Source organism: Dermacentor silvarum, chromosome 5 (genome assembly GCF_013339745.2).
Source record: "Dermacentor silvarum isolate Dsil-2018 chromosome 5, BIME_Dsil_1.4, whole genome shotgun sequence".
In the NCBI taxonomy this organism is placed as follows: domain Eukaryota; kingdom Metazoa; phylum Arthropoda; class Arachnida; order Ixodida; family Ixodidae; genus Dermacentor; species Dermacentor silvarum.
Window position 1 is genome coordinate 168,134,608 of NC_051158.1, and position 26,562 is coordinate 168,161,169.

Consider the following 26,562-nt stretch of genomic DNA (forward strand, 5'->3'; position numbering starts at 1 on the left):
CGCCGAACGGTGGTGTAGGACTGAGCGTCGCGTACATCAGTGTGCGCGTGAAACTCCTCTGTGACATTATTTTGTTTTCATTTCCTTTCCTTGCCATCGTGTGTTTGAAAGAAAAACATTTTTTTTTGCCAACTGGCGTCTCTTGTGCGTTTTTCTCGTCTTAAGACACAAACAAGTGACGAACGTCCATAATCATCACAATTTCTGGCGTCCGCGACAGGACGAAGCTCTCATTCTATCTTAGAGCCTCACGTTGTTTGTGTGCAGTAGACGAGAATGGACGAGAAGAGAACGCTAGTGGAGCTAGGGAAGGAGATGGGGCTGAGTGGAGAGGCGTTAGTGGCATGGGTAAGCGCTGAGCAGAAGGAAATGAGGGACCAAAGAGCCAAAGAACGAGAAGAGGCGCGCATAGCAGCACAGGCAGATCATGAGCGGGAGCTAGCTCGCATGGAGGCTGAACGAGCCCTCCTTGAGGAGCGACGTCGAGCTGCAGAGGCGCAGCGTCCGAATACGAGTTCGGTAGGCGATGGCACAGGTGGTGGTCCGAGTTTTCGCAGCCCGCACAAGATGATTCCGCCGTATAATGAGGGTAGAGATGAATTGGATGCCTACATACAGAGGTTTGAGAGGGTGGCCACAAGCCAAGGCTGGCCAACAGACAAGTGGGCCTTGTCGCTAAGTTTGTGTCTCACGGGAGAAGCATTAACGGTGGTAGGACGCATGTCTGCTGAAGACTCTACGGACTACGCAAAGCTGAAGCAGACGCTGTTACAGCGGTTCCGTTACACAGAAGAGGGATACCGCGTGAAGTTTCGGGATGCCCGGCCCGAAAATGCTGAGACAGGACGACAGTTCGCAGGGCGCCTCTTGGGATACTTCGACCATTGGCAAGAGCTAGCGAAGACGTCGAAGAGTTATGAAGCTCTACGAGACAAGATGGTGTCGGAACAGTTTATAAGACGGTGCGACGAGAAGTTGGCTATCTTTCTGAAGGAAAGAGGATGTCGTAATCTGGACATGCTGGCAACGACGGCAGACCAGTACTTGGAAGCCCAGGGAATCGTGAATCTCGCTAAGGGTAAAGAAGAAAAAGGGAAGTCTATGGTCACTGGTAAAGTGGGCACTACAAACGAAAGCAAAGGAAAACTGCTTTGCTTTCTGTGCAACAGGCAGGGCCACAGAGCTGCGGATTGCTGGACAAAATCCCGAGCACCGAAGTCGCCACAGTGCTGGACGTGCAAGAAGACAGGACACAGATCTGATAGTTGCCCCTCTGACTCTGGAAAACGAGGAGAAGCATCATGCTCTCTCTTAGGATCCGAGAAAGCGCAGCATGAAGAGTTAGTGGAAGCGGGACATGATAAGAAAAGGGTAACCCAGAGTCATGACATTTGCGACTGTACGCAAAGCAATGCGACTTGTGATGGCGGATCGAAGCAAATGCCGACAGCAAAGGGCTACCTGGAAGGAAAATTAGTCACCATATTACGGGATACCGGATGCAATACAGTTGTGGTGAAACGGTCGTTGGTCCCCGACTCCAAGCTAACTGGTAGCATCCGCACTATCCGCTTATTGGATCAGTCTACGAAGAGTTTACCAGAAGCAGAAGTGTGTATTGATTCTCAGTTTTTCAAGGGACAGGTTCTTGCTGTTTGCATGGAGAACCCTTTATATGAAGTTGTGCTAGGCAACGTTACCGGAGTACTTTCGGATACACCCCATATCCCGAAGCCGGAAGAGCGACCTCGGTCCGCACTGATCCGCACGGATCAGGTTACCCATCAGGACATAAGTGAACGCATAATTTCACCGAATAGAGGACGGAAAGAGAATGTGTCAGCCGCTGTAGGAAAAGAAGACAAGCAACAAAGAGAACTGTCAGTTCCATGGATTAACCCATTGGACATCAGCCCGAAAGAGTTGCGGAAATTACAGATCACCGATCCCACGCTAGAAACTTGTTTCGCAGCGTTGGGGAAGAAAACCACATCCAAGAAATCAGCAGTCATAGAGTTTGTGCTGATACGTGATGTTCTCTTCCGGCGATACCACACTGTAGAACGGCGAGACTTGGAGCAACTTGTGGTCCCCAAGGATCTCCGGAACACAGTGATGAAAATGGCCCATGAAGGTCTTCTGTCTGGTCATCAGGGGCAAAGAAGGACTACAGACCGTGTCCTTGAAGAATTTTATTGGCCTGGTGTACAGGCGGATGTCACACGTTTTGTAAAGTCGTGTGACATATGTCAAAGGACAGTACCAAAACACCTCGTTGGTCGAATCCCTTTGGGGAATATGCCCATCATCGACACACCATTTCAACGGGTCGCCGTCGACATTATTGGCCCCCTGTCCCCAACTTCAGCTAAGGGAAACAGATACGTGCTAACGATGGTGGACTTTGCTACGCGTTATCCGGACGCGGTAGCACTGCCGAGCATTGAGACCGAGCGGATAGCAGAAGCACTGTTAGAAATGTTTTCCCGGGTTGGAGTCCCACGAGAAATAGTGAGCGACCGTGGAAAGTCGTTCACATCCAACCTTATGCAAGAACTCGGGCGACTACTGTCATTTCGTCAACTTCCTACAACTCCCTATCATCCCATGGCAAACGGACTGGTGGAAAGGTTCAATGGAACTCTCAAACAAATGGTCCGCCGCATGTGCCAAGAATGCCCTAAACAATGGGATAGATACCTGGCTCCCTTGCTTTTCGCATACCGTGAAGTTCCCCAAGCAAGCCTTGGATTCTCGCCATTCGACCTACTTTACGGTCGATTCGTCCGGGGACCGATGTCCATTCTGAAAGAACTGTGGACAGGCGATAACGTTGATGCGGAAACGAAGACAACTTATGGATACGTTGTAGAGCTCCAGGAGCGCCTGCAAAACACCTGCAAGGTAGCCCATGAAGAACTACAGAAGGCCAAAGTCATACAAAAGAAGTATTACGATAAAAAAACGAGAGTTCGACAGCTATCGCCAGGTGACAAGGTATTGCTGCTCCTACCATCAGATAGGAACAAGCTGATTCTGACATGGAAGGGGCCTTTCACAGTCGTCGAAAAGCGTAATGAATATGACTATTTGGTAGACCTCGGAGGTCGAATGAGCCTATTTCATATCAACCTCCTAAAGAAATACGAGGAAAGGGAGTCCACGGCTGACGTCCTGCAACACGCCGCAGTTACTGTGCAGACGGACAACACAGAAGAGCAAGAAATGCCTTTTGTTGCACTACACCAACGGGAAACATACAAGAATGTGTTAGTAGCAACTGACTTGAGTAACGAGCAGACAGTCCAGATTGATGATCTCCTGAAAGAGTTTCAAGATGTGTTTTCAGATGTGCCGGGCAAGACAAACGTTGTCGAGTGCAAGTTACGCCTCACAACAGAAACGCCGGTAAATGTACGTCCGTACCCTATACCATTTGCCATCCAAGAAGCTGTAGAACAGGAAGTCCAGGACATGCTAAAGCAAGGTATAATTGAACCCTCCGACTCTCCTTATCAAGCACCTATCGTCGTGGTGAAGAAAAAAGACGGGAGCATGCGGCTTTGCATTGACTTCAGACAGCTGAATCGAGTTGTGGTTACGGACAACGAACCCATACCTCGGGTGGACATGATGTTTGCCAAACTGGGTCAAAGCCAATACTTTTCGAAGTTCGATTTCACAAAAGGGTATTGGCAGGTGCCTATGCACGAAGCATCGAAGCCCCTCACTGCGTTTCAAGCTTCTTCTGGGCTGTACCAATTCAGATTTATGCCTTTCGGAATCAAGACCGCACCTGCGGTGTTCACTCGACTCATGAGACGAGTGGTAGAAGGAATACCGAACATATATCACTATTTTGACGATGTGCTAATAGCCACACAAACCTGGGACGAGCACATTACCACTCTCACCAAGTTCCTGAAACGTGTTCGTGCAGCTCATTTGACCATAAAGCCCTCAAAAAGTGAGGTTGCCTTTGCTTCGGTAAAGTTCTTAGGACATATCGTCGGGAACAATCTTCTCCGGCCACAGATAGAGACCTTAGAGAAGATTCAGGCTGCAAAGCGACCGCAGACGAAGAAAGAAGTTCGCTCCTTTCTTGGCTTAACGGGTTATTACAGAGATTTCATCCCAAACTATTCTGCTGTGGCAGCACCTCTAACAGAACTCACCAAGAAGCGAGGTCCGAATAAGGTCATCTGGGAAGAATGCCATCAACAAGCTTTTGAAACGTTGCGACGCCTGCTATCGTCTAGTCCGGTTTTACGATCACCGGAGTTACAAGAGCCCTTCATATTGCGCACGGACGCATCTTCGTCCAGTGTTGGCGCCGTCTTACTGCAGCGTCACGACGGGGTGCTACATCCAGTAGCGTATGCCAGCCGTAAACTCCTCGCACGAGAAACCCGCTACTCAACCATCGAGAGAGAAGCCCTGGCACTTGTGTGGGCTATTCAAAAGTTTCATGTGTACCTCTTCGGCAAACGTTTCGTGCTGCAAACGGACCACCAGCCTCTCGCTTACATAAACTCTGCCAAACATATGAATAGCCGAGTGCTCCGCTGGAGTCTCTTGCTAACGGAATACGACTTCGTGGTGGAATACATTAAGGGCGCCGAAAACATAGGTGCCGACTACCTCAGCCGCGTTTGACTTCTGGACTTCTCATCCTTTTCGGTTCATCGTTTATAAATGAACTCATTTATGTATTTTTTTTTTTCTAAAAGTTGTTTTTTTTTATAACAACTTTCTTGAGCGGGGGGATATTGTGGGGAAAGGACACAATATTTTTTTTTATATACTTTTTTTTACGTGTACTCCGAAACATGTGGACTCAGTAGAAGTGCCTACCGAAGTGAAGAAGACGAGCTGAGGGCATGTGGCACGGGAGCTGGAAGAAAAAATAACAGAAAACGACGAAAAAGAAGTGCTACGTGGCGAACGTGCGGAGGAGCTCGAGCGGCGAAGCCACGGTGGCAGCAGATCGGGTGCGACGCTCGGGAAGAAGAGCTCGGGCCGTGGTTCCTGCTGCGTCCGAGTGACCAAGGCGTGCCTACCCGGGCCAGATGCGGAGGCCTGTTCCGGGACCAAGGACGAGGCCTGCTGAGCGGCTCCTGCCAGGGCGCAGTTGCTGAGGGCTGTTCTTGGTCGAGGCCTACCGAGGTGCTGTCCGCGTGGGCCGACCCTGGGTCGCGGTCCTCGTGAGTTGCGGACGGACAACGCAGTGGTGTCCTCAACATAGCCAGGCGCCGCACACGGTAGCGCAGCCGTGTGCCGGCGGCGGTTCCAGCAGCAGCAACCGTGCCACCTCTGCCTCGGCTCGCCTCGGCGACCGTACCGCGGCAACAAGCGAGTCGATCGTCACGACCGAAACCGTGAGATGGTTTTTTCGGAACTCTTGTCGCGCCGAACGGTGGTGTAGGACTGAGCGTCGCGTACATCAGTGTGCGCGTGAAACTCCTCTGTGACATTATTTTGTTTTCATTTCCTTTCCTTGCCATCGTGTGTTTGAAAGAAAAACATTTTTTTTTGCCAACTGGCGTCTCTTGTGCGTTTTTCTCGTCTTAAGACACAAACAAGTGACGAACGTCCATAATCATCACACCGGACTACAGGAGACATGCGGGGAAAACAACATCAGGGGACGCGTGAGAGTCGCGCATCCCCACAAGGTGGAGCTGGACTCCGAAACCGAGACGGAGTATTGTTTGTTAGTAGTTTGTAGTTAGTCCCAGTTGTGTATTTTACATTGAGCGAGCATCTTTGTTAAATTATGGCTTTTGTTTTGTGTGCCTCGTGCTTTTACCGTTCTTGTACATATTAAATCCTTGTTTGCTGTGCTGCCAGTCGCATCTCTCCTCCCTCCAGGGTAATGCCTGTGCGCAACCCTCCTGCTCCCAAGTAAAAGAAGGTGACAAGTGGAAATATATGGCACTCATACGCTTGCGCGTGACCCACGTCCCGGAGTAAAACGTCAGTGTAACTTTTTTTAAATTGCTTACCGAATGAACAGCTGCGTCTTACACAACGGTGCGACTTATATACGTCTTTTTCCGGAAAAACTGCCGTTTTGAGGGGGGGTGCGTCTTATACAAAGGTGCGAGTTATAGACCGCAAAATAGGGTACTTATTCTTCACTTTTGAAAGTGCCATGGATCCTTCCAACTAAACTGGAAGCACTGGAACACAGGCGTGCTTAAAGCATCTCAGATTATTTGATTTATTGATAACAAGCATTTCGGTTCCCAGCATGTTGCTTTCAACGAGGACGGTCAGCTGTTCTTTGCTGTGCACGCCACCGTGGCAGGGGACCCCAGTGAACGTAAGGGTTTCTTCACGTAGCAACTTATAAAACAGTCCAGTTTTGTTGCAGTTAAACGTGTCTTGCGGCACGAACTGCTGGAGCAATGACTGTAGCCTAACACAGCGATAACTTTCAACAGTCGACCAAGTTTTGGGTGGGCACCTTTGCTGACATTCTTCTGTCAGGATCCAGCAGATTTCTCGGCGGCTTCTAAGATCTTCACCTTATTTTTCAGGTAGACTGATAGCGCCTGCTTCGAGATTTCAAATTCCTTTGCGACATATGCTTGTGACCGGCGACTTTGCACTTGCTTGATAATTGTGGCCTTTTTTTCCATTGTGAACCTGCTATATTTTCCTCGCTTCGAAGGCTTTTATAGAGTTGGAGGCGGAGGACAAAGGCAGTGTTGGCACCATTAGCAGCTGAGCTGGCGAGGAAATCACTAAAGACAATCGGTTGTTGAAGCGGCTAAGCCTAGCATCGCGGTATTCAGCTGAAGCGAACCCCAATGCGCACAAGAGGCGATAGGAACAGTACAATTGACCATATGTGACAGACAAGTGCCAACAGGAATGACAGCGCTAAGTCTTGCAGGAAGGTGCGCAAGTAGTGCCTGTTACCGAGGCTGTACCAGGAACAGAAGCTCTGAATTGGCATGCAATATGTGTGCAACGCGGGTTTAAGGTTGCAGAAAACAAAATGGCCATGTTTACGTTTTCGGTAGCTTTTGACTTGCGTTCGAAACATCCAAAGTAACGGTTGTATTACAGTAACTGAATGGAATGCGTGGCAGTACTATGGCCACTGGAAAATCAGGTGTTCAAAAAATCGGTCGGCAACTGTATTATTATTACGCTGGGACAAACAACACATTGGAATTCCACTTAGCGCCAGTAAACATTATGTAAACCATTTTGCAAATCTGATGCTGCAACCACATGAGCCTCAGTTACCAAGGAGAGGCTGGGCCTTGGTCTGGTGTTGCAAAACACCTTTCGCGTAATCTTCCTGTGTTTGCAACATGCACGAGTTCAACTTATCGCAGCAGATTCAATTCTTTGAAAAGGCAATTGAATTTCCTCACTAGTGTCTCGTTTCTCCAAGTTCACTGCAGTATGCAAACTCTGTGCGAAAGACATGAAGGTGCTATCGACAGGAGACCATCAAAACGAGTATACAGTCAGCAGTCACCAGAAGACACCTACAGGTCGGCTGAACTGATCGCTGGCGTGCACGTCCAATGCATGCCTGATGACAGTGTTGCGCATGCTTAATCATGTGCTGTGGGATGTCGAGACTCAAAGCTGTCACAGAACAAGAAACCTGACAGTTCCCCTGTGGGTTTCACCTCCCTCAATGAATTAAGCATATTGATAAAACAAAGTATGTTTTGCAGTTACCAGCATTAAAGAACTTTTTTGTTTTAATTTTGTTCACCTCAATCACAGGGGTCGACTTACATTCCCAATTGATCTATATTCATGTTTTATATACCGATTTAGACATAACCAAGAGACTCGCTGGGCTTAACATTATCATAGAGCAACGTAAGGGCTACAAGAACACCAGAACAAGAGGGCTCTGGATTAAGCTCTACCATCTGAGGTGCTTCAATATGCTCAGTTGAGCAGTATTTTTGCATTTTGCCCCAATCAGAATGTGGACAAGAAACACAAACCTGATAATTTGTCCTTAGCGGAAGAATGTCATACGCACTTGAGCAGGTCGTACCAAGGTAAGTAGATTTGGCCATTAACCACAAACTCACAGAAGCAAGCAAAAGTAAGAGAAGTGCCGGTCACTGCCCACCTGAGGTGGAGCTTGACTGATCCACAGCCTCCGTAGTCTGCATGCTCCTCGACACGCTCCATGCTTTCAAGGAGCACCCGATAGACTTGTCAGCCAGAGGCAAGCAGCACTGCATGCCAACCTCGACCTGACCGACGACCTTGGAAAGGGCGTGGCATGCCGTTTTGGCAACAGTGATGTATTCACCAAGGCTCATCGCATTTGTGAAGCCTGCAGAAAGTAATTGGAGTGATTAGAGTCCTGTTACAGCATCAAGAACAAGAGGTACATACCACAATAGAATAAATGCAGGGGCACTTTACAAAGTATAGCAATGGAACACAAAATAACCCTTTCGGTTCAGTATTCCGGAAGGCGCCACAAGGGACAATGCACACTGAATACGTGAAAGCAGGGTAACCTCTTTTCTGTAGAAGGCTTACGACAGTAGAACATATTTCAAGCACTTTTTCATGTTTAGGTTGGCCCGTTTCCTATTAACTAATTTGGTCGTTCTCTCTTCAAATTGAGAACAATCCTAGACCTCCTATGATCACAGCCACTTACCCTACCTAACACTTCTACATCCTGCACTATGCTAGGGTTGGCACGGAGTTTGAAATCTATTCCATTTCTTGTTTCCCCATTAGGGCTTTTCCAGGTCCACTTCCTGTTATTGCGCTTCCCGATGAAGGTATTCATAATTCGAAGGCTATTCCTTTCTGCAAACCCTACCAACATCTCTCGTCTAATATTTCTAGAGTTGACGCCATAGTAGCCAGTCACCCATTCTCCCACCCAATTTCCTCCCACTTTTGCATTAAAGCCACTCATGACTACAGTATACTGAGTTTACACCCTTTCTCACCACTAATTCAGCATCCTCATAAAACTGCTCTATTTCTCCATTATCATCACTGGAGGTTGGATAGTAGGCTTGTGCTACCTGTAATCTATATCTCCTATTAAGCTTTATTACGACTGCTACCCTTTTATTAGCACTGCCGTGTTGTAGTGACAGTGAACAACCACAGTCACAAAACACGTTGGGAAAACCTGTGCCCAGCAAAACAAGTACCACTCAACACAATGATAGCGGTGGGCACACTCATCAATCGTCAAAATCTGATCTGTGGATCAAGCACATTGACTTTTATACATGATTTGTTGAAGGTTCCAGCGTAATCGCTGGTGCCTTGATGGCTTCCAGAAAGTACTACACAATTGCTACACAGTTCGTGTCGCACATATAATTTGATTACACAAGGTTCGGTGATAACAGACAGCAGAGAGAACCAGCGATAACATACGAGAAACTTCCGATACAGCAAGGTGTGTCTTAAGCTGAGTGACAACACTGTAACAGAGAAACGTGAAAAACGTTGACCAAGAACATGAATTATTTACATGCATGTCAATACTGCAGAATTATTCAATGTTGCACGTTATGTCCTTTTGAATTAAAAATCCTACTGTAGCGACGTGACTATCACCTCCAGAGCCGGTGAAGAAGAAGACTGCTCATGTGCATGTAGCGCAAGAAAAAGAACACACTAGCGCACTCGGCCTGAACGGTCGCAGTATCTGCCACTCCCGAGATCTCGCGACACCATGGCTGGCCAGTTTAAATAAACCATGACCACAGCGGCTACCTCTTCGTGTTGCCTCCCACAAATTGGTGACACTGGACGACCGAGCCCAGCCATGCCAGCCTCAACGCAGCGACTCTACTAAGGCGAGAGCGACATGGCCTCGCACCATTCAGCAGACATGCCGTGGTTGTAGGGTGTCCAGGAATTCTACATCGACATGCCGGACATCTGGTTCATCCAGCTTGACAGCCGCTTCCATATGAACAAGGTACCAGGCTCTGGCTGCGTTCAAGGCTCCAGCTGCCAACCCCCTGCCCCGATTTCTACAAGGACTTGCGGGCAACCGTCCTTGCTCACTACGCCACCTCGAGTGCTCAGTCACAACAGCTCTCGCAATTTGAACCATCGGCTCATTCTGCATCTTGTCGTCCCACATCGCCTGCGTCCACCCATGCCGATCGTCAGCATGGGCATGCCCGAGCATCAAACCTCTACTCGGTCCGTGAGTCTGCTCCTCATCTCAAAGGAAGCTGCGCGAAGACTCTTTCCAAGGAATTCACAGGGCCAACGGCAAGTGCTTTCGTTTATTCAATGGCCCGCCACTATCCTTCCTTGGACATTCCCGCAAGCTATCCGCCTTCCGTTCAGGGGCACCTCACTCATCGCCGATTCAGAGGCTCTCTCACCGGCACCACTAGGCGCAAATTTCACTCTCGCAGGCACTGCAATGCCATAAGCACAACCTTTGCCATTACTTCAGAGATCACCATAACCCTGACGTTCTCGGCATTCAAGAATTCACCGCAAGCAGCAGCAGGCGAGCCTTCCGATGTTGTGTGCTTGCACCTTTCGCGGATGAAAAGCCTACCGAAGTTTTGCAGGAGCAGCTCTGCCACCTGGTTTCTGCAGCTAGAGAATCCCTTCTACGTCATCTATGTGAGGGACCAACACTTGCGATATCTCCACGCAAGTCGCGAGCTGCCAGATGGTCCTTCTTTCGGAGCTCTGACTTCTACCAGGCCCGGGCATCTGGAAGAACCAGTGGCAGGTTGTGATTTTGCAGTACGGCATCACTGTGGCTGGGCCGCTCAAACCTACGCTGCCGGTGCTGTCTCGTAGATCTTTCTCGGGGTGCATAACCACGATACTACCAACGACGACATTTTCTGCTTTCCGTAGCCTCTCCGACGAAAGCGCTGCCAAATTACGCAACAAGCAGCGGCCGGACTGACCATGCCATCTCAAGACCAAGGTCTAGCTGGTTGTCACTATACACCGCCCTGCACAGCCGTACCCGCACCTGAAATGGTGAAGCAGCAGGCATCAGCAAGGGCAACAAGTCACAGCAACACTAGCAGTTCTCCACCACTGCCACCGTTGCATGCCGTTCGATGACACCGTCTTCAGCGTTGTTCCCTTCAACGGGTTGAACTCTCGGCATGTGCCAAGAACTTGCCAATAAGCATCAACTCTGCTTGCCGAGTTGCACTGCACTGGGCGCGCAGATGTTGAAGATGCAAGACGGTGTCCTCAACGCACAAGACAATGCGCCCTCTGTCCAGACACTCTCAGCCATGACCACCAGAGAGATATTTGGGCTATGAATCGCCACTCATGTACTCATGCTTGCAGCCTCTGTATTTTCTGTATGCGCGCCTTTTGCACATATTTTATTCGCGCTTCACACTAGCAGGGGTGCCCTGTACCAGTGCGACTATTGCCTCCAGAGAGCGTGAAGAAGATAGCTCATGTGCATGCAGTGCGAGAAAAAGAACACGCTAGCGCACTTGACCTGAGCAGCCATGGTATCTGTCGCTCCCGAGATCCAGCGACACCAGGGCTGGCCGGTCTAAATAAACCGTGGCCATGGTGGCTACCGCTTCGCGCCCAACCTGTATATTCTACACTACACTACTGTATATTCACTCTTATCTGGAAGACCTCTGCAGCAGATGATGTGGCCGTTAGTCAGCTCTGTATAAGCTTCACGTTATGCTAACTTCATTATTGCCAAAGATATCTCGGGCAGTGGCTGATAATACCTCAAAGATGCCCCACTAAGCTACCTTCACTAGAGAGGGCTCATGTGTTAAATGTTGACAGGTTCAATTTCCAGTGGCAGCCTGTCCAGATCCAGAGATATTTAGCACCCTCCGCCACTTTGCAGGCCTGACAGCTGAGTGTGCCACTACTACTGAACGAACCGCCTTGATGCCAACTTGGGACAAACTAACGTCACTGGATAAGTGTGCTGTTCATATTACTTATCAGATATAAAAATATAACCAACAATTGTGCGCCAATCATAAAACCGCTAATGACATTAAAGCCACGAATCATCTCTAAAGAATGAATGCACCAACAATTTTCTTCCTCTTAACCCCCCCCCTTTGAGGGTCTATATTTTTCGCCAAATCCAACCCCTCGGGTCGAACTTGCTTATTTCAGATTTAAAATCCTCAGACTTTGCCTTTTTTTTTTTTTGCAAAATTGTTACCACAACTTTTTTTAGAGTGACGACAAAGTGACAAAAAATAATTTCCACAGGTAAACATGCATTGTTTATTCATGAATACCGATGGGTTTGCATAAAAATTATAAATTGTTTAAAATTTCACAGAAAAGGATATATTCCGATTCGGCACTTGGGCAGTAGTCATCATCAAAGGAATCACCGCTCGACTCACTTTAAGCAAAGCAACCAGTGCGCACGGCCACAGCGTAATCGAATCATGTATATGAGCGCACGCAAGAAAACCCAATGTTTGTGTGACCGCCAGAAAACGCAAACGAGTCAAAAACTTGCAGTAATCCTTCGTCTCATCGGCAACGCGGAGCAATCAGTTTTCCCAAGTCTTGAGAAAAGAAACACAGGCATGGCAGCAGTGTTTGTATACCGTGGCGTCACTTCTACATAGCAGCACCTACCTGCGAGATATCAACGAGCATCTAGCGGTGACCCTTCGAGAGAGTAGAAAGCAGATAGACATCCGTTTTTACTTGCACAATGCAGCCTGCGAGACAAAACCAAAACTAACCGCCACGCTCCCAAGCACACGCGGATGCACGAGCAGTCGCTGAAATGCCGGCATAAAGAAGCTGTGGAATGAAAGTCTTGTATCCACACATGGAAGCACTTGCTGGGCGACAAAGAGTCGAAAAATTGGCTCATTTTTAGACATACGGCATCGACCATTTGGGACTTGTTCGCAGTGCTGGATATTTGCGTCTTTGATCCCGGAAGGGTTAATTTCAACTTGAATATTGGCTGGTCTCGTTTGCTCCCTAATTCACAACGCTGTCTTTGTGCACTTTAACATTCCGCCTATCAGATTTCACTCCATCGCTCCTAGCGTGGTCTCCAGCTTCATAAGCCTCCTCGTTAACCTCTGTGATAGTACCCCATATATTAGTACAGGTGAAACAAAATGACTGTACAATTTTATTTTCAAGAGCAGCACACCTGTTAATGACTTCATAATTCCCGTAGTATGCCATCCAACCTCTGATTGTTTTGTGGACTTCCTTCTCACATCTGACTAAATTGCCTAAGTGAATGTACCCTTGCACAAAGCTTAGAGGCTCACTGCCAACCTTGAGTTCTCATTCCCTTGCCAGGCTACTGAACATTCATTTAATTATACATTAGACTCTACTTAATTTGAAGTCCAAGAGGACCAGAAATTTATTTGAATAAAATAGAATTCAAGCTAAGAAGAGCCCCTTTATAACATAGCGCCCGATCACCCTTTATAACATAGCGCCCGATCAATTGCATGGTACAGCACGCAAAACCAAAATTGCCACGGGACTTGCATTAAAAAAGTCTTCTCTTCCCTACATCAGCGCAAACATGGACAGAATAAGCCTAGGCTCCATATAAAGTCCAAGTGCGATAAGATCAAGCCTCATTTACTACGGGTGCAAGGGAAAACGTGCAAGGGTTAGCCAAGAAGGATGGTGCCCTTGATGTTTGCCATACCACATGCCTAATGTTGGAGAAGACGTGATCGAGCTTGTGCTAGAAGGGAAGGGAAGGTGAGCGTGCAGTAACATGATCAAGCGCGTGCAGGAGGCTCCTTCCTGCTCCTCTTAAGCTGGATGGCAAAGGAGGGTGCGCACTGCTTTGCTTGCTCCGGTTCGGTTTCTGCTTCCCGCACCTCTTTCCTAGTCATTTCTTTCGCCCGTGACATTACGGCAGCTAGTGACGAATCAAACCTTTGCCTTTCATTCGGAAAAAGTGGTGCATGGAAGTGAAAGACGTTCTAAATAACCGTTGTGTGGTTTTTGGAGTTTGCATTCTCGAGAATTTTCTTAATTCCAATACGTAGGACCCTTGCAGGGACCAAAAGAGTTGTTTAAATTATCCTTCAATTCGAACTGTAGAGATTTCACTGTACTAGGCTTGAGTGAAAATTCAATATTTTCGAGTATTCAATTGGATATTATGCTATTTAATATTTGCTTCGGCTTAAAATTTGCAATTTGCCATTCTCGAAGTACTGAGAATGAATATACATAACGTGTCTAATAGACACTTAAAGTTTCGTGAAGCAAGTTTCATTGCCCTATCATGGCTGATAGCTAAGTTAAAGACAAAATTCATTTACATTTGCCAACTTACATTTGCACCTGCTCAATTATTTGAATATCGATCTTGCATAGGTACCACTAGCTTCGCTCTTGAACCAGTGTATGACGGCAACCTAAGTTCGGGAGGTCTAAAGTTGCCTGGATCAACTTTTCGGACATTAGATGCATGCACGATGTCATTGAAAATGACGGCCATGAATATAGTTTGTTCCTATAGGCTCACTTTCAAAGGATAGATGGTTTCTCCGCTTCCTAAGAGTCATACAATCACTGCAAAAAAATATGCGTCAACTTGGTATGAAACCGTAACTTCGGTTGCCAGCAGCTGGCAAAAAAGCACTAGTTAGGCCTAACAGCGGCGGCCCCATCACACACATCAGTTTAATTATTATGAACCTACCTGGCTGGATGTGCAAAGCAACTAATAGATAGATCCTAATATTTAGAATGGGAACAAACAGCGCTTGGACAGGACAAAGTGAGTACGACAGACAAGGCGCTGAACTAAGAACCACTGGTTTATTGCGGGGAATGCAATATGTACAATGTACACAGGCTCAGCGCAGAAGACCAACAAAAACACGATATCTGCACCGGGATAGGAATGAAATCATCACATCAGGTGCATTGTCATAGCAGGCTGTAACCTTTTAAACACATAGTTAATCGCACAGTAATGCAATAAAACAGAGGGTACACTGACGCAGAAGTTTCCATGCAAGTGGATACAAAACGCTTCGCAAATCTCACGTGCTTTTTATTCTGTAAATCGATCTAATATTGTGTATTTATCAAAGAGAAGTTTGCAGCCGCATTCCTTGCAGTGCTGGGCTAAATGACTGGTTACAGACCCTTTCAGTGAGTGCGCATGCTCTCTCAGCCCGTCATTCAAACATCGGCCTGTTTGGCCAATGTAGCAACATTTGCACTCGAGCGGAATCTTATAAACAACTGCATACGCACAGTCAACGTAAGGTATTCTGTGTTTTTTCTCACAGATTACTTTTCTGGGGCCATCCTTGTCGACTGTGTAGCACAGCGCCGAGAGCTTGTCCCTTGCGCTGAACAAAATGCGTATGCCTATCAAATGTGAAGCATTTCTTGGCGAACATCTGCTACTTTGACAGTATCTATCTAGCCGCCTACGACTTTGTGTTCTCATGGTCGTTTCGTTAACTTGGTATGTCATGTCATGACATGCGTGTCATGTAAGTCATGAAACAGCCGCCTACGTCTTGGTGCTCTCATGGTCGTTTCGCTAAGTTGGTAGGTACCAAAATTGGTATAATATGACAGGAGTGTATGACAAACATGAGTGATAGGTCATGACATAAATGTCATGACTTGCATGCCATGTAGGTCATGAGAATGACCGATCGAAAAAGATTAACACTCAAAAACCACTGAAATGGGTTCAGATGTGGGTACTAAGTGAAGGAAACACTACATAATGCTGGTAGAAGTCAGTCATGAGCATGACTCAGCAAAAATGACAATGACTCAGCGAAAAAGGATTAACACTAAAAAATCCCCAGAACGGGTTCGAACGTGGACACTAAGTGAAGGAAACACTCAATGATGATAGAAATCATAGCCAGGAGCATGACTCAGCAAAAATGAGAATGACTCAGCAAAAAAAGATTAACACTCAAAAGCCACTGAAATGGGTTCTGACGAGGGTACTAAGTGAAGGAAACACTAAAGCATGATGGTAGAAGTCAAAGTCATGAGCATGACTCAGAAAAAATGACAATGAATCAGCGAAAAAGGTATAGCACTCAAAAACCACTGAAATGGGTTCAGCCGTGGGTACTAAAGCAAGGAAACACTAAAGGATGCTGGAGAAGTCAGAGTCATGAGCATGACTCAGTAAAATGACAATGACTCAGCGAAAAAATATTAACTAAAAAATCACTGGAATTGGTTCGGACGTGGGCACTAAGTGAAGGAAACACTAAAGGATGATGGTATAAATCATAGTCATGAGGATGACTGAGCAAAAATGACAATGACTCAGCAAAAAAATAATAACACTCGAAAACTACTAGGATGGGGTACTAGGTGAAGGAAAAGGCTAAGGTTGTTGGTCGAAGTCATAGTCATGACCGTGACTGAGCAAAAATGACAATGGCTCGGCAAAAAAAACATTAAAGCTCAAAAACACTGAAATGGTTCGGACGTGGGTACTAAGTGAAGGAAACACTAAAGGATGGTAGTCGAAGTCATAGTCACGAGTATGACTAAGGCTTTCGCCCAAAGGTCTCTTTGGTGTGGCTAAAGGGACTCCTGAGGACTCATGACATGAACGTCACGTAGTTCATGAAAGAGCCGCCTATGTCTTGGTGCCCTCATGGGCGTTTCGTTAACTTGGTAGGCTCCCCACATGCTGCTTCGCATAAGATCGATTCCCACAGGGTGTGGGATCTGCCGGCCTTTTTACCTGCGACCTTTTTTATCTATGCAAGACCTCATGGACATAGGGTATGACAGCTGTGCTCACATGAAGTCCTTTTGTGTGTTGCGTCCTGCCTTTCCTCTGGTCAGGATCACGAAAAGCCTTTCTGAAACAGTCGTCAACAGGGCCATAGGGTACCCAGCCTGTTTGTTCCCGTCCTAATGATGTACCAACCAGCCCAGACTAGCACAATCCTAATAATGCTTTGCATTATAGGACAACTTGCTGCCATTGGGAGTGACATCCACACCTTCCTCCCTTGTGCAAGTGATGATCTACCAACTGCACTTCAGCGGCAGTTGTCCCGATGTCCACTTTCGTGGGTAGATGCGTTTGCATTAGTTGAGAGAAAGAAACAGGATGGGAAAGGCAGGGAGGTTAACCCGAAAAGATTCTGGTTTGCTACCCTGCACTGCAGGAAGGGAAAACGAAAGGCGGAAAGAATAGGGGAGAGAAAAGGCAGTCACGAAAAGAAACCCAAAAAATAAAAAAAAACATGGAGGACGTTGGAAACGTCCGTGAGAACTATAGTTTGTCAGATAGTCCACTCGAACGCAAAAACTTCAAGAGTGCCTTGACTGACTTGTTGTGTGACTACTATATAGGCCGGCGTTCCAGCACTATGCATTAGGCATGTGTGAATAGTGCTTTGTGATGAATATTTCCAGATTAAATATCAAATAGACGTTGCGCAAAGGACTGGCTGCAAACTCACATGCATAGGAACTATTGCATGTTGGAATTATTGACATGTTCTATGGGCGAATGAGACCAAAATTACTTCTACTGAACAAAATTTTGCGCAGTAGAAATAGTCAACTAAATTTCAAAGATACTGTTATGACGAGGAAACGGAGTTTATTGAACAGGCTTCAGGGTGAGCCTCAAAAGAGCAAAAATATCCTGTTTCCCTTTTTTGGTTTTCCTTGATCACACTTCTTCGTGTTCCACTCATGTGGCTACATTTATTGCAATATTTCTCCCCTCCTACACAACGCCTGCCAGGCAAGTCAGTTAAGTTCTTGGAGTGAAGGGCTTCAGACGAGCGACGTGCACAATCTCAGTCTTGGTAGAGCGCCATCTGGTAGCGGTGAGACGCGCCAGTCGATAATTTACTTCACTGGGCTGGTCAACAATAACGTAATGGCCAGTATAGCTGGCGCGAAATTTCTGACACAGGCCACATTTGCGCACCGGACACCACGGCCAGACTAGATCCCTTGGAGAATAGCTGACATCCCAATGGTGCCTGCCGTACCGTGCTTTTGACCAATCTTGCAAAGCCAGAGTACACATGCGGGCCAAGCGTTGAGCTTCTTCTGCGAGAGATGGAGTCTCGGCGATGGTGAGATCGTCATGGGTGGAGAAAGAAAATATGGTGTCCAGTGTGTGACGCGGCGACGAGCGTAGAGGAGGGAAAACGGGCCAGTAGTCTCGTGCTTTGCAGTTTAAAGGTGTATGTCATGAAGGGCAAAATGTCGTCCCAGTCTTTATGGTCCGATGCGACATACATGGACATGTTCACCAGTGTGCGGTTGGTACGCTCGGTCAGACCATTTGTTAGCGGGTTATACGGTGTCGAGTGGCGAAAGCTGGAAGCGCACAATTGAAGAAGCTCTTCTACGACATCTGCAGTAAACTGGCGGCCGCGGTCACTGATGATGACTCGAGGAGGCCCGTGACAGAGAATGAAGTGCAGCAGAAAAAGGGAAACTTGGCTGGCAGTGGAAGATGGCAAAGAAGCCGTCTCGCAGTGCCTAGTCAGATGGTCGGCACATACGATGATCCAACGGTTACCTTTCGATGAGCGAGGAAAGGCACCCATGAGATCAATTACAACTTGCTCAAAAGGAGAGCTCGGAGGCGTCAGTGGTTGCAGGAGTTCGGCTGGCATCGTAGTTAGATGCTTGTGGGCCTGACACTGAGCGCAACTGGCCATATACATTTTAATCGACTCACGCATGCGGGGCTAGTAAAACCGTTCTTGGGCACAATGAAATGTACGCCCTGCTTCTAGATCTCCAGAGGTAGGGTCGTCGTGCATGGCCAGAAATATAGTGGAGCATAGCTTCTCTGAAACTACCAGAAGGAAGCGGGCACCAGTGCTTGCGAAATTTTTTTTCTAGAGCAGGCTATCACAAACACAGTATCTACATCACAAAGTGTTGTGTTTAGTGGTATTCGCGAAAGGCAGTCAGCATCAGCGTGTCAGCGACCTCTTGTATAAAACTGTGAAGTTGTACTCCTGGAGAGATAGAGCTCAGTGAGCGAGATGACCAGAGGGATCACAAACGCTGACAAGCCAGCACAACAAATGATCTGTGACGACTGTGAATGGGCATCCATACACGTACGAACGAAAGCGTTGCACAAAAAAAATGAACACTAGACATTCTTGCTCCATAAGCTATAATTGCGTTCAGGCTTACTTAACGTACGACTCGCATAAACAATGATGTGCTCTTTCCGGTCTCATTGTTGAATGAGGACTCCACCGGCCACCAAGCCACTTGCATAAGTGTGGATCTTTGTCGGTGCGGCTCGGTCGAAATGCCGAAGGATGGGACCCGTTGTCAGTAAGGACTTCAGCTGACGAAGAAGCATTGCACTCATAAGTCTACTCAAAAACAGCGTCCTTATGCAAAAGACAAGTCAGGGGATAGGTGACACCAGCAAAAGCAGCTATTAATCGGCGGAAATAAGAGTAGAGGCCTAAGAACAAAGAGGTTAATGAATGGGAAAGCATGATGCAACTGCTGTTCCCAAATACCGTTCACAATTTAGACAAATACTGAGAAATTTAATCATACCTGCAGAGCTGCTTCTGATGTGGTTAAGGCAATTTAAGCCCTTGTTTCGGCTGCCTGACATTTCCTGTGTACGAGACCTAACCTAAACCAAAGCTTTCACGCACCATTCATACGCATCGCTCAGGGCGCAGCCATTGCATCGTACACAGACAGACACAGTCTTATGACTAAGCCAGACGCTGAGGATGCAATTGACGCTGAGGATGCAAGTGATAGTGCCCCTCATGCAAAAGAAGTTGCCGAACAACCGTGGTCCCATAGAAAAATGGCTCACAGATAAAAACGGTCGTTGGTAGTTTGCAACACAATTCTTTCTCTACTATTCATTGTCTCGGCGCAGCTGGAAACAAATTTTCTGGATTCTTCTTCAACTGTTTTTTGTGATGGCATCAGGCATCAAGTGCAACACAATATTATAAGTGTTCTAGCTTACACAATTTTATATGTGAGTTTAACACATTGTAACTTCCATCATTTAAATGCCCTGCCTTAAGGCCGTTGCACATGGTGCGATTTTGCAATGCGATTTTCGCACCGGAAGTGCGATTTCCATCGCATGCGACGAAAATCGCAGTCGCAGGGCCGATTCTGCGATTTTCGGCTACGACCAACCGGTTGGTCACAGCGTCGCAGCAAGCGCTGCGATTTTCCGTCGAAATTGCGCCGAGAAGTATTTCGTGGTCTGTTTTGGAAAATGGCGGCGGTCGCTCAATGCAACGTTTATAGAGACTTTTTTGTCTATAAATATTGGCTCAACAAGCCTCGAACAGTGCAACTAATTGAGTCGACCCTTGGATTGCGCAATCGGTACGTAACATCAGCACGGACACGCGAACAGTGCAGATTAAAACTTGTAGGTCAGAGACGGTTCTATGATTTCTATGCGTTTGTTGACACGCTACGTTGCTAATCTGGCGACGCTGTTTTTTACGTTGGCTTCGGGTGCTGATAGTATGTACTTTTGTGTGATTTTCCATTATTCACACACACTGCGAGTTGGTAAATACTACAGGTGTCCCTCACGGGAAGGCATGGCCTTCGGATGCCGTCCCCATTTTCTGGTTCTGGAGACAACTCGCGATATACGAAAACGCCAGTTTTATCCCGGTATGCTTTTACGGGCGGAATAATTTAAAGAATATGCAACTACGGACAAATGCTATCAATAGGTCACGCTGTACGCGTGACCATTTAGTTGCAGTCGGTTGGTTAGGGCTTTTATGCACATTTTCCCCAATGAATTATCTCATTTCAAGGTTCTGTTACTTCCGCTGCGAGACGCAACGCGAACGTGCAAACTGGATATCGTAATGAATGTTCTACAATAGCATATTTAACGCTTTGACTGGGAATAAACAGTATTGCCAATTCGTTTTCGGAGCAATATTTAAACAGTTTTTTTTTCTCATTTTTCTGATGCATCATTTTTCTCCTGAATAAAAAAACCAATAAACCTTCAGTGTGTTGCAGACTTTGTATCCTTACTGCATCTGTATTAACCCTCGCATTAAAAGTAATTGCACATTTCGCTTACTTCAGTGCATCGAATTACTTTTGTTTATGCTGGTTGTAACATATCGCAGTACTCTAAGAAACTACTTAGCCATAAACATCCTTGCCTTTTCTTGCTTCTCCGTCTCTACTTCCTGTAAAACACATGCAATAATGCGAAAAGCAGGCAGACATCTGGTTTTTATAAGTTGTAGATAACACATTAAACAAAAGCAGATCAAAATTGTGCAGTGAAGTCAGCCGGTTGCATTCCTTCGTGTGAATGATAGGATCTTTTCAAGTGTGGGTGGGTCTTGCATGTCCACAGCTCATAAAGTGTGCAGACTCATCACAAGGCATAGGTATTGCCCATCAAGATGGAGGCAATGTTGCTAATGAGTCTGCACTTACATGTATTACTGCATATACTCGTATAACCATACCCCATCATTACTCAGTTCAGCTTGCTCAGAGTCATATTCACCAAAATTCTACTTATTCGAGCTTGCTCTGACTCATATTCACCAAAGTTATACTCGGCCGAGCTTGATCTGACTAATATTCACAGATTCTACTCAGGCAAGCTTGCACCCAGTCATATTCACCAAATATCTACTTAGCCAAGCTTGCTCCGACTTATATTCATCAAAAGTCTACTCAGGTGAGCTTGGACTGAGTCATATTCACCAAAAATCTACTTACCGAGCTTGCTTTGACTCATACTCACTAAAATTATACTCAGATGAGCTTTCCCTGACTACCACATGACAATATTCACTAAAAGTTTACACAACTGATCTTGCTCTTACTCATATTCACCAAAATTCTACTCAGTCAGGCTCAAACGAACTCAGGCTCATGGTTAGTTCGAAGTCTTAGTGAGCCGACGTTTGAGTGAGTTCACCGTGCTATGTATACATTACATTATGTGACCTGTGCGGTGAATAAGCAAACATTGTCTATGAGTACGTGTTGCATCGGGTGAAATAAGGACAACTGTAAACACTGCAGTTAGTTTTCTAGAGTTTAACTGACCGTTGCGTGAAAGCTTCGCCTCATGTCGATTCAAGCAAGTGCATTGGATCTGCATCATATTTTTTGCCAATCCCGCTGGCTGTCCTGGCCATTACTGGGTGGCCACATTATGTACATTTCAACACAAAGTTGAATAAATGACTGTAGTGCAATATATTAAAAAAGGATGCTTGCATCACTGCACGTATAACAATCAGAACATGATACAAACACATGCACATAAGATGCACACAAATGATAGATACATTAACAGATGGAATCAGCTAGCCACCACCTATTGAAAAAAAAAAGAAAAAGCACAGGACTACGTATAACCAGTCCCCTTGCCAGGTACATGGGCTATAGGAGAAACACAGGTGCAACCTAGTAGTTACCTCAAGGTAGCAGCTATGGATGCTTTTGCATTCGCAGCTGGCCACTCAACCACTCAAGTGTGTTCAGTGTGCACTTGTACTTAGGCACACTTTTTATTGTCTATATCTCAAAAATTTAATGTGGCTTCTCAAAATTTTGAGAATGTTTGGATTCTGAGGCTTGCAAAGGTAAATATTTTTATTGCATTTTCGTTCAAGGTGAAGGCTCATACAAAAGATTAGAGATATTGTCAGTGCCCCTCACTTTCTCTCAGAACATTGGTCTGTTATTTAGATTCTAGCAGCTTTTCAACAGCAAGAAAGGGAATCAGCTTCCCCTGTTTTCAGCATTGGGTTAATGCAGGCAATTCAGGGAGGCATAAAGTTTTGCTAATACAATCGGTTCGGGAATACCAGATTAGACTGTACCTTGACACTTTCCTTGCACTTTCTTATTTTGGTCAAATAACCTAGTTTGAAATGGCTCCAGTTAGCATGCTCTAACATTGGTCTAATATAGATAGGTTAAGTACATGACAAGCTTAACAGACTGAGATGCTGGCTTTCATTTCCAGGAAAGGAACCATTGTGCCTGCACCAGTTGCATATGTTTTGGTTATCTGGGATTTTCAGCCTCTTTTAAGATAATGTGCTCAAGCAGGTAGAAGCACATGTATGCTATTAGCAGATAGTTTCGATAGCTTCTTACTTTACACTTGCCACTATGAGTACAAAATTTTAGCGTTCGATTTTGTTATTAAACAAACAAACGTACTTCTAACAAGGTATTTTAATGTTAGCCGTGGGGCTACGCGGCTGCGCTACGAACTGCAGCATATTAACTTAAGCTTCTTGATACAGATTCACAGCACACTAACAGCGCGAGAAACAGGCAGAAAGTAGACGACGCCCATGTCTGTCAGAATGATACGATACTACGTACACAAGTGACTGCAGCTCCTAAAAAAAATGTGGTGTCGGCTTTTACGCCTTTCGAAATATTCAGAGAGCACTTGTATGAATAATTACAGCACACGCGCTGAGACGAACAAACCAGGCTGGCGCTAAGATTAAAGTTCACAACACAAATTCCATTGCACGTTCAGTAATTACACACAGATCATTTGCGGCTTCCTTCAGGGGAAGACGTGAGCTTTTGGGTTGGTGCTTGCTGCTAAGTTTGGCACAAGAATATTGCTAGGAGCAGGAACCACTTATGCGCAATGACGAGCAATACACACACATCCGTTTTTGAGAAGCTGACATTAAGCACGGGTAGCACGAGGGTCTCTGCGTTGGCATGACGACTTCACTGCAGCCGAATTCCGAATACTGCATATGCGATGACAACAGTTATGGGGGCTTGTTGATAGGTCCTCTTGTAATTTGTTTAACAGCAGGAAGAATGGCACAGGCATAAAACACACACGAGACAGCACACAGCGCTGAACGACCACCTGCGAACAGCTGTTTATGTCCACCATTTCTCCTCGTATTGAACTTCACAAACCGCTGTTGCGCCCTCCAAAACAAATTAAACTTTGAAGTGCTTTTAAATTAGAAAACGCAAGTATTACTTGGTCCTAATAAAGAGAGGTCAATTATATTATAACGTGCATGTCTTTTTCATTACATTAAAAGAAGTTATGCGGCGTGTGCGACAAAATCTGACAGCAAGCAACCCTGGGTGTCGCATCAGTCGCATTGTTGACATCGCACCATGTGAAATGGCCGTTGCGAATTTCGCATCTGCGGAAATCGTAGCTGCGAAAATCGCACTGCAATATCGCACCATGTGAAAGAGCTTTTAATAGCTTAAATCTGAACAAGCCTTGCCACCTGTATATATGGCTTGCACCTACGTCACCACTACGGAATCCTAGGATACAAGGCGGCCATGTTGGTGAACTGCGACTGCTTGCCTCGTCTGCTCGCCTATCTCACCCATGCTGGCCGTTGTCATGCCGTCGCTAGAACTGCCGTTCTTCGTGCAAGTTTGTGCCCGTCGATTTTCCCGGAATGGCTATGTGCACAGTTGTTGGCTGCTCCAATCGCAGCGATAACGCTGAGAGAAAGAAGAAGCCGACCAATTCGAGCTTTCACCTGCCGAAGGTAATAAATGATCAGTGTGAGCGAACCAAAACACTCAGCACAAACGGACGCAGGCTGTGGCTGGCACGTTTAAAGCGTGGAATTTTCGACGGTAACAACCCTAACGTGCGTGTGTGCGATGTGCACTTTGTGACAGATAAGTCTTTGGCATGTACCATCAATCTGAGCGTGAAAAGCAGCCAGTATCCGAAACCTCCTTTGTAACATGATGTGCATGCGTTTGTAGGAAGGCCATCAAGTCTGTTTAAAGAAACACACACAGACTGGGCTCCAACGCTTCTTCTGGGCTATGGCAGCAAGCACGCAGGTCCAGCTCGCCACAAGTGCGGTGAAAAACGATGCCACGAGAAGCGGCGAACAGAGGCAGAGAAGCAGCGAGCCATGTCGGCGGCAGCGGAACAGCAGCGACGACGTCTCACTGGCGCATTTGTCAGCAGGCATGTTCGTGCGTTGCTGGTTTCGTGCCTGAGCACGCAAAACGCTGATAAAATTTGCAAACGTTAAGAGAAAACCACACATTTTACCTCAGCAATCATAATCACTTTGTCGTCGTGCAGCATTCTGGCAGACAAACTTTTAACCCAGCTGCTGGCGAAGTTATTATGGGCCTCCACTGCCTTGTACGCCTTCATTTCTTCCTAGGTCATGAAGCTTGCTCTGAACACTAAATAATTGATGATGTCGCCATGCGTGACTTCCGGGAAAGCGTAGACGTTTGTTGTTGTGTCTGTTCCCAGTCGCAGAGAGTACGGGTCAATGCCGTCACACATGTGCACCTATTCCTCGTAGCGCCCACGTTCCTGTCCGATCAATGTGGAAAAGTAAGCCTTATTTAACGGTCTGCTACCAAATGGCGGCATGCTCAATGAGGAGGCGCTGTGTGCAAGCGCTATGTGCTCTGTCTTCTACTGCGAGACGCCGAAGTGTGCCGACGCCTGTGCCGGTTCGGCCTAGTCCTGTTCACCAACATGGCAGATGCAGCAGTCCCGCAGAGTGCGTGACGTCACAGGCAAGCCATGTATTGCATGATAATGTTGTCATACCCTCACTCAAACCACCATTAATTAAATCCACCTTTACCGCAGCAGCACAAGTATTAGAAGAAACAGCACGCCTCGAGCAAATGGACCATCGTCATTGCCATCAGCCTATATGTCCACTGCAGGACAAAGGCCCCTGCCTGTGATCTCCAATCCGCGTTTTTCACGGCGCGACGGCGCATGTGCCTTGCCCTAGCGGATTAGTCGCGAAACGTTTTGGTAGGGACGCGCACGCGGCCCTGTCTCGAGGTAAGATCGCCCCGAAAAAAAAAAAAAGCCGCTCGGACGCGCGCTACTACAAACACTCGTGCCGTGTACCGCGTTGAAACTCCACTGGTACCGCGACGTCGACGGGGTGCCGAAAACGTTCGCAGCGCACTGCAACTCCAATTTAAAACAGAAGGCAACCAGTGTGTTGTCCGGACCACTTCGGATGCACCCTGAGCGATGTAGTTGCCGCCTTTCATTGATGACTGGCAAATTTAACGGAAAACCCCTGCGCTACACTTGGGCGACTCTCAAGATCGTCACGCATGCTGGCGAAGTCTTCTTGCAGCGTGGGTCCTCACTTGCTGATGGCGGCAGCGCGCGCCAGAGTTCACATACTCGTTTAAGGCGTGGTAATACTGGGACGATACGAGACCGACAAGACGCTCACGCGTTGGTCTGGGTCGCTGACCATCTGATCATACCAGGCCGACAATGACGCAGCCGACGAGCGCGAGTTGTACTGTGACGGGCTTTTTTGTTGACGGCACCGACAAAATCAGCGTGCCGACCATCGTTCGACCGAAACCCGCGCGACCGGCCGTCGAACTGACAACGCGATATATCCACAGTGCCTTCGCTTGCATATATGATCGTATAATATACACATATGCATATATAATTGTAATAATCATGCTCAAAATGCGTCAAAGATGCCTACGGAGTTTATATGCACAAGCTTCATCCCTCCCATGCCGAGAACATGAAGTGTGAGCCAA

The 26,562-nt window shown here is 46.8% G+C and overlaps 3 protein-coding genes across 12 annotated transcripts in view; 2 read left to right on the plus strand and 1 right to left on the minus strand.

The window, feature by feature from the left end:
* LOC119453871 (zinc finger protein 675-like) overlaps positions 1–26,562 on the plus strand; it is a 2,199,134-nt gene that overhangs the window by 994,559 nt on the left and 1,178,013 nt on the right. The gene's annotated exons all lie outside the window — the stretch shown is intronic.
* LOC119454549 (gastrula zinc finger protein XlCGF57.1-like) overlaps positions 1–26,562 on the plus strand; it is a 1,708,166-nt gene that overhangs the window by 630,678 nt on the left and 1,050,926 nt on the right. The window lies entirely within an intron of this gene.
* Positions 1–26,562, minus strand: part of LOC119453877 (gastrula zinc finger protein XlCGF8.2DB) — a 439,553-nt gene that overhangs the window by 69,543 nt on the left and 343,448 nt on the right. For 4 of the 10 annotated variants that reach the window (XM_049666985.1, XM_049666986.1, XM_049666983.1 and 1 more), the window contains one exon: positions 8,117–8,326. The exons of the other annotated variants lie outside the window; for them this stretch is intronic. In XM_049666985.1, the coding sequence (XP_049522942.1) occupies positions 8,117–8,312 (196 nt within the window). In that variant the 5' untranslated portion in view covers positions 8,313–8,326. The remainder of the gene's footprint in view (positions 1–8,116; positions 8,327–26,562) is intronic. 10 annotated transcript variants of the gene reach the window in all.